At 46.5% G+C, this 9033-nt stretch overlaps 1 protein-coding gene across 6 annotated transcripts; it reads left to right on the top strand.

The window, feature by feature from the left end:
- The first annotated feature begins 982 nt into the window (after positions 1-982).
- LOC114252146 (syntaxin-1A) lies at positions 983-8381 on the top strand. 6 transcript variants are annotated; one of them, XR_016323937.1, is made up of 8 exons: positions 989-1145; positions 2792-2884; positions 3983-4076; positions 4653-4902; positions 6857-6930; positions 7013-7261; positions 7336-7475; positions 7569-8381. XR_016323937.1 is itself a non-coding variant. In XM_028186653.2 (7 exons), exons 1-7 carry the CDS (start codon positions 1110-1112, stop codon positions 7405-7407), a joined length of 873 nt encoding a protein of 290 aa, XP_028042454.2. In that variant the 5' UTR covers positions 994-1109; the 3' UTR covers positions 7408-8381. The 6 variants fall into 6 exon arrangements, 3 of the variants coding, with proteins under 3 accessions (XP_089587700.1, XP_028042454.2, XP_089587699.1); XR_016323935.1 differs by having other exon boundaries at positions 991-1145; positions 4653-4907; XR_016323936.1 differs by having other exon boundaries at positions 7336-8381.
- The last annotated feature ends 652 nt before the right edge of the window (positions 8382-9033 follow it).

Here is a 9033-nt window from a genome sequence, read left to right as displayed (position 1 = left end):
GTGTTGCTTTTGTTTTTTTTTTTTGTAATTTAAATTTCTCTTCTTGTTCACTTTCTACTTATATGTGATTTTGATTGTGGAAACATAATTTGGTTATTTTATATTTTAGCTATATTTTTTTAAATATTATATGTTTGTATTGTACTGTTTGTTTCCCAAATAAATAAATAAATAAATAGCCTAATGCGGCGTGTGTCTCTGTCAGGAAAAGACTTGCAGATCCGCTCAGGCTGACAGATCCTGGCTTTGGACTAGTCACCCTACATTACACAGATCTTCTTGATTATATTTTCTGGAGGCAGACGTGTAACGCCCTTTATTTTGAGTTTTCATTTTATAAGTTAATATTAGTAGTACTTAATACCCAGTCACCGTCCTCGTCGAACCCGTCGCTTGCGACGAATGGCTCGACGAGCGAATTAACCCATAGACACAGGCCACTGAGTTTCTCGCCGAATCTTCTCAGTAGGTCGCGTTTCCGATCCGGTGGTAGATTCTGCGAAGCACTGCCCTTGCTAGGACCAGTGTTAGCAATACTCCAGTTTAAGCGCGTGAGCTCACCTACTAGTTAAGGTTACGGTGAAATAGCTTTTCAAGGCTATCAGCTTAGACAGGAAAAAAAAAACTTAACAGTAGTGGTAGAGTCCACTGAGTTAGAGTAGGTATGCTTTATAATAATATATCAAAATCACGCAACACTATTTGTAAAACGAACGTCTTTGACGCTCTTAGAATTCCGAATCTAATTGCGCATCGGTGTCGATGCTTCCTTTGTCGCGACAATACTTGTACAAGTTTAGGTCACAAATACTCACGAGATCCATACTAAGCAAAACGGGGCACCTTACAGTCAAACTCCATCGATCAAAATAAGAATCAACATAAACAATCGACAAAACATACGCTTCGAATCGAGAGGCTCCTCTTGAAGTCAGTTAGATACAAAGTAGTGAGTGCGTAGGTAAGGAGTAGTCGGTCTGGCAACCCCGCGTCCGCGTATCAGTCCAATATCAGCTAATATCAGACAAGAGAGCGGCGCGCGTTATCAGTGCATCGCAGTACCGACCGGCACGGAGCCGCCGGTGCACGCGCCGCCACAACGCGACGACATGGCCGTCCGGGACCGACTCGCCGAGCTCCAGCACGTAAGTACGGCCCGCTCGCCGCCGGGACGTGCCCCGGGACAGCAGCCCGCCTCGACTGTGTGTGACAGTGAGCCAGCTGTGCCTACATGTACCGAGGGTCGCTGTTATCAAGCCGCCGCGCGCCGATGCGAGATAGTGTAGAGCGCGTCTAACCTCCGCAGCTATCAGCCGCGGCCGACACCTGCTAAGAGCTGAACAAACACTGAGTATGTAGGTTGAGCACACAGGCGAGCCGCGACACGGGTTCAATAAACTCCACTTGCTAAATTATCGAACACGTTCATTGTTCTATGAAAACCATTCCCGCTAAAGAATCTGTGCACAGTTCATATCAAACTACTCATTTGATTAGATCACAAACCGCTTGAGGAGCGAGCGGGTTGGAGTGTCGAGGCTCACCGTCGGGACCCGCTTCCCAATCGCATCAACGTTAGAACATGAGTATCCACCGCTGCGGTGACTGACTGTTGAAGCGGGCTTCAGACACGCGTGGCCAACGTCGCGTCGCTGCGACTTGGATCGTGCTATTGCTGACAAAGTATTCAGTGACGTTGTGTTCGCGAATCAATAAGGATTTTAGAGAAGTTGAGTCAGCGTCGGAACTTCGTTCAGTCTGATTATTTGTTTGATACAAACTTGTCATCTCCCTCCTACCAACTCCCTCTCACCGGCCGCCACCGGAGAGGCGGAGTACAGTTTAGACTCAGCGGCTTGTATGTACAACTTTGTTTGTCCTCAGTGAATTGATCGAAATCATTCGGCTCGAGACTCAAGACTGAAGTCGTCTTTGAGGTGTTTTCGTAATTGTTTTGTTTTTCTCCATTAGTCATACGAGCCTATAACCCACTCGATGATAAGAGGTCGTCGCTAATGGACATCAGCAATTCCTGTAGCACAGCCAAGCCTATACATACATATATACATATTATATTGTTTTCATATATTTAGAAGTCGTCGTGGCCTAAAGGATAATACTTCCGGTGTATTCGTATCAATCATATCAAGCGATGCACACTAGTGTTAGACTCCCGCAGGCATTTATCAATTTTTCTAATGAAATACGTACTTACCAAATGTTCACGATTGACTTCCACAGTGAAGGGATAATATCGTGTAATGAAATCAAACCCGCAAAATTATAACTTGCGTAATTACGACCTCTCGTGAGTCCGCACGGGTAGGTACCACCGCCCTGCCTATTTTTGCCGTGAAGCAGTAATGCGTTTTGGTTTCAAGGGTGGAGTGGCCGTTGTACTGTAAAACAGAGACCTTAGAACTTACGTCTCGAAGTGGGTGGCGGCATTTACATTGTTAATGTCTATAGGCTCGATAACCACTCAACATCAGGTGGACAGTGAGCTCGTCCAATAATCTAAACGATAAAAAAAAAAGGTAAAGCGGTAGGCACATGTGTGTGACTGCGCCCCTGAGGTTGCTGAGGTCCACGAGCGACGATACGTCGCGTCTAGGGCATGTGCATGGGGCCCGGAGCGGCACTGGTCGGCCGGTCGGTCGGTGGATGAGTGTGCAGCCGTGCGCCGGGACCCGGAGCCGACCCGCTGCTGGTTCACGTGCTCCTATATCGCGTTCCGTCAACATCGGCATCGTGGACGTGTCGCTCACACGTGTCGGTACTCTGTGTGCAGGTGTCCGCGGGCGCCGCCGGAGTGTACGCCGACACGGTGCAGCTGGACCCGCACGACACCTCTGACGACAAAATCCACACCATGTTCCAAGAGGTACGTCTGTCTGTCAGCACTAGCACCGGCATGTGGCCCTTTCTTTGTTTGGTATAGTACCTACATTCTATTCGCTAAATGCAAGTGAACAGATTAATTCACGCGAGTCTAACAAATATGTAGAATTAGGTCACAAAGTCACAATCGTAATGAACAGTAAGAGCAGCGCGCCGGACACATCCTCATTAGTGTGGCACGCACACGCACGCGCGCGCGACACACCACCTCATGACGCCTTATGTACATACATATACATATAAGAGTACTTATATACGCTTGACTTACTTCATATTTATACACATATATACGAGTAATACTTTAATTACTCGATGGCCTACTTTAAAATGTCCACTTGGGAAAGTTTTGAATGTCAAACTACAAATAAAATGTGATCAAAACTTCAAAGTCAGCACAAAAACTGACGAAAGGTATTTACGAGTTGAGTATGTGTGTTTGCATGTGTATGTGTGTGTGTGATCACTCGACAAATCAGCATAATTAGCTGGAGTAGTTAATTAGCGGGCACAAACTACTCTAACAAGTTGAGCCTGTGCGATCAGTGGATAGGCGCCGGCACGCGACAACACGCGACAACACGTGCCGACACTCTGCACTTAGGTATACCAGAGGTGTATGCGCGGATAGTAGACGCACAATTTGTAATCCAGAAAGAATGGAAACACCGGCTCTTGATCCCGACTGAGTCAAACGCATTTAATTCTTTCTCAATTACAAATTCGATGCTGGAGCAACCGCGAACAGCTTCTTGTACAAACTACAATGAAAACAGAATAAGGGTTTTGTATTTAATTTAATATGAAGTTTTCAAGTTTATGTACCGAGTCTTGTTTAGAGAACTTTATCGTTGGCTGCGTCGGAATTGCAATCAGATTAGGTATATTTATGTGTTTGTTTAAGTCATGCTCATGCTCATGCTAAACAAACAAATATCAACACTGGCCTTGTACTATCCGAAAGTTTGATTAGTTCAAATTACAAGTAGGATCATAATTAAGTGACTTGTACAAAGATCGTAGGTACTTGACGTTATCTTAGATCCGGTCTCGGTAAATCGTAAGGAAACTCATCGGGTTGCAGGTGGAGCGCATGCGCGGCTGGATCCGGGACCTCGACGACAACACGCAGCTCGTGCGCCGCCTGTACTCCGACCCCACCTACCACACCAACAGACGTACGTCGCCCGTCCGCCGGCCCCTCTCTACACTACTCTACAGTACAACGCGAGACGATACGTACTCGCACGACCCGCACGACTGGCATGACGTCCGCGGCCACCGGTCGGCCACTGGCCGGGCCCACTGCGAGTCCGCGCGGCACGCACCGTCCCTGCCGCGATACAAAATAATTGGAGCTTTGACCTCATGTCTCTAATAGGCTGATACTTTGTGATGTCTGTGGGCTTCAGTAACTGCCTAACATTTACTGGGACGCGCTGTGAGTGCGCGCGGGTAGGTACCGCCATCCTGCCTAGTTCTGCCATCAAGCAATAATGCGTGTCGGTTGTAGTGTAAAAACGGAGACTTAAAACTCACGTCTCAAGTTGGATGGAAGGCATTTACGTTGTTAATGTCTATGGGCTCTGGTAACCACTTAACATCAAGTGACCCGCGAGCTCGTTCATCCGTTTAATTAATAAATAAATAAAGCACTTGACAGTAGTGAATTACTCAACCCAGCCCGAATTGCTTGCACTTCAATTAGAAAGCATAAGCATAGTGTAACCGCACGGACCGCACGGACCGCACAGAGCTCCAGGAGCAGCTGGACCGCGCGGTGACGCAGTCGAACGCGCTGGGACTCAAGGTGTGCGGCGCGCTGAGACAGTTCGAGACGCGCGTGGCGGGCGGGGGCGCGGGCGGGGGCGGCACGCTGTGGAGGATCGCGCGGCTGCAGTACGCGGCGACGCGGCGTTTGTACGGCGACGCTCTGGACCAGCACCGCCGGGCCCTGGACGCCGTGCGCGACCACCAGCTACTGCTGCTGCACCAACAGATCAAGTTGAGTAAGGACGCTCTCTATACTGTACAGCGCTGCTGCAACACTGCACACCCAACGTCAAGTATGCAGACAGGTGTACACCGGGCCGCTGCAACATTACGAGTGAACAAGCCCTAATGCCTTAACCGCTCGTAGGACTCGCCTGGCAACTGAATGAGCCGCTCGCTCATCTACTAACATTACAAGTAACAGTGTAACTTGTAGGGCAGGTCTCCTTTGAAGACAATGGAGTACTGCGTGGAAGGCCGCTCCCACCTCTGTGTAAGATTTTTCAGTACTGGTTGTTTCTGTAAGAGTGCGGTCAGAAAGGGGCCTTTAGAATTCTTGTATCCCGATTGTATGTATCGATTGGAACAGTTAGTTAGGAGTAGTAGTCGCCCTCCTGCGTAGTGCGCCGGTCGGTGGCCGGACGCAGCTGCCTCGGTTAGGTTCCAGACAGGATCCACCGCAGTCGAGACTCGAGTGTGAGCAGCCTGCCGCCGCCCCTGCACCCGGCCGCCGACCGAGACCAATGTCTGTCGAGTGTGTGCATCAACATCTTATGGGCATCGAACTTATTTTGTTTTTTCTTTCTTTTTTCTTTATAAATAAATTTAAGGAATTGGCCAGCTGATTACAGAATCCAAAGTGTCAATGAAACGTAATCTTTAAGTACAAATCTTTTATGAATTCAATATGACCTTTGTTTGTTTTCTACATAGGTATATCTTCATTGCATTTATTGAAACAGATACTTTAGCCTTCTTTTTCATGTACATACTCTGTGTTCGACTCAGATGTCAGTTTTATTATGAGCCTGTTGACCTCAAACCGCTAACAACAACACTTTCAGCTTGATTGGTTTTATGAGTTATCGTCTTGTCTATGATTGCGGTGTATACATTATATGAACGGGAATGTTCCCGATATTGCTAGAAGGATGGAAGGAGTAGTACCATGTCACATGTCTGGTTAAAATATTTGCGGCAACGGTTCCTCATGTTGTGATGCCCCTTGTGACGTCATCGTCAGAACACTTCAAATTCCGCAAGGCCACACATCAAAATTATGACAGTTGAAATAATTCTCCAATGAGTAGGTACTCCAATAAATATTAACACAATGCATAAGTAGATTTTAAAATAGGACATTGTTTTTTAAAATATCATTAAATTTTTTTACTCAATGTACATTCCTTGGCTAGCTCCATAGCCTAAGTCTATTGTCTATTGCTGTATATCAACATAATTAAGAGGTTTCATTAGTTTTTAATCAACGATAAACTAATTTAAAAAAACAAAACAGAAATGCAGGACAAGCATAGAAATAAAATATAATATTTGCCAATAATTTAAACATCCCCGTGAAGTTAGATGATATTACAAAGAATATAAAGCACTAGCGACCCGCCCTCGCTTCGCTTCGGAAACATTAAAACACACATGAAACCAAAAAAATAAAATAATTTTTTTTTAAAAAAAAGTAGTCTATGTTCATCAGGGACAATGTCGGCTTCTAATGGAAAAAGAATTTTTCAAATCGGTCCAGTAGTTTCGGAGCCTATTCGAAACAAACAAACAAACAAATCTTTCCTCTTTATAATATTAGTATAGATTACTATTTGCATTGTGGTTAATATATTTAATGCAATCGGTATTTTATTGTTTCATATAATAGTTTATTTTCAGTAATGATGTTTTCTTTTGTGTCTGTTGCAATAAAGTCGAGTGCATGACCGCGCTCACCGACAATTAACGACAAAAACAAACCGGAATCGAGTCGGCCATGATGAGTCTCACACCGCGACCGTTGAACTAGGCGCCTCGCAGTACGCTAAGTCTCTCGACCTGCAGCGTCAGTTAGCTGTAAAGAGTGACGCGCCCGCGGAGAGAGGGCACCGACCCGCTCCACGGGACTCATTATCACCGGTGAGTCAGCGCCGAGCCGAGTAACTGTGACGTGTTCTCTTCACAGCCAACCTCGCGATATCCGACGAGGAGTGTCAGAGCTTGCTGGACTCGAACAACATCTCGCTGTTCGTCGACAACGTGAGTGCACCTACTAGTGTAGTGTGAGGGCGCGGGTGACGCGGGTGAGGGCGCGTGTGACGCGTGACGCGGTGTGGTGCAGGTGCGCGCGGAGACGGCGGCGGCGCGGCTGGAGCTGCGCGCGGTGGAGACGCGGCGCGAGGAGCTGGCGCGGGTGGAGGCGGCGCTGCGGGAGGTGCGCGAGCTGTTCCAGCAGCTGGCCGCGCTCGTGGCGGCGCAGCAGGACCAGATCGATAGCGTCGAGTACTACGCGCTGCAGGCCACCGAGCACGTCGAGTGCGGCGGCCAGCAACTCCTCAAGGGCACCGTCACCAGGACCAAGGCCAGAAAGGTCCGCTCACCTTTCTCTTGCTTGTTTATTACTCCAACGGTATACGACCAAATGAAATGGTTTGAATGTTCCAGAAAAAGATGAGTCTGTTGCTGTGTCTGGCGATCGGCTTCCTTATAGTACTGCTGGTCCTCTTGCTGACGTAGCGACGGTCCCGCCACACTAGTGTGTGTGTGGGCCCCCGGGAGGACAGTCCCCGGGGTGCGCCTGAACTGTACTTACAACTATTTACTTTCTGTTCGATTAATAATAGATATCATAGTGTGCGTCGTTTGAGTGTCAAATAATTTATTTATCTTTTTTTTAGTGTACTTACTACTTCAATACATTTAAAATTAAGGGCATCATCTTGAGCTTGCGACGTCGCCGTAACGATATATATTTCCTACTGAAGAAATCTAATCCTAGTACATACTATAAACTAACTAAACTAACTAAAATGGCCCCTCGGATCTATCTCTATCATTTGCTATCATCACAGAAAGTCAAAAAGGAACGAACGAATCACTTCTGGAGACTAGTCGACTCCTGTTCTTGTTAATGTTCTTCCCTCCGCGCGGACGCTCGGAGCATCCGGAGTATTCGTTCACAAGTGTAATGTATCCGTCATCCAGAGCACTGCCACGGTGCTCACAAACATAACTGGACGGTGACAATGTGTCCACGTATGGCTTACTGAGGAACCTAAACACATCGTCACCGTGAACACAAGCTATGTCCGTGACGTGAGTACGTACACTGTACACCGTGCGGACAGCAGCTGCACGAGGGTCCGGTTGGCGCGCCACGAGCAAGACTAGTCATTGATCATTTACCAAATAAGTTTCCGAAACGAATGACGAGTCGGGTGACCTGCAAAAGTGCACGGATAGAAACTAAACAAAATGTATAAACTTACATGTAAATAACGCCATCTGTCGGCTAGATCAGTAACATGGTAGTTGCGTTTAGATCCCACTAGATGGCATTGTGCTAAACTAAATGACGACTAAAATGTCCAAATTTGTATTAAAAATATTATTTATTTAAGATATCTATACTTGCTATGTTTCTGCAGCAGACCACACCATAAACCACTTTAAGTATTCATTGTATTAATTAGAGCATTGTATTACCTTGTTGCTAGTTGTTTTATTTTGTTCGTCGACACACACCTACAGTAACTGAACACCTCTCCGCTTCCCAACGAGTTGCAAAATCCATGAACTGACAGTAAGTAGCACTGATTACGCCTGATGCTCTGTCCAAGTGGAGGTGCCGAGTGTAAGCCGATCCTGAGTACAGAGAAGCTCTAAGCTAGTTAAGCGACATTGTGTCACTGCACATTCAATTGTATGTACAAGTAAATAATGCACGCCATATAACTTAGTTATAGTGCAGTCAAAGATATTATCTACTTAGTGCTCTAACGATTCTCTCGCAATGAGTTATAGCGATAGCTGCTCGTTGAGCCCCGAAATGTTCAAGCCGTCTCCGGGCAGCTTGCGAATTAATCACTTTGTCAAAATCTGAATCTGAGTAACCAAGAAACTACATCTACATTTTGTTCATGACCTATATGTACATAACGTGAAGTCGTCATGGCCTAAATGATAAGACGCCCGGTGCATTCGTGTCGAGCGATGCAACGGTATTCGAATCCCACGGCAATGACCTATTTTTTCAAATAAAATACGTACTTAGCAATTGTTCATGATGGCCGCCCGCGGTGAAGGAATAACATTGTGTAATAAAAATCAAAACCGCTAAATCGTAGTGTGCGTAATTACTGG

The sequence above is a fragment of the Bombyx mandarina genome, chromosome 12 (genome assembly GCF_030267445.1).
Source record: "Bombyx mandarina strain Sakado chromosome 12, ASM3026744v2".
Lineage (NCBI taxonomy): Eukaryota > Metazoa > Arthropoda > Insecta > Lepidoptera > Bombycidae > Bombyx > Bombyx mandarina.
This window is presented reverse-complemented; position numbering and strand designations above follow the sequence as displayed.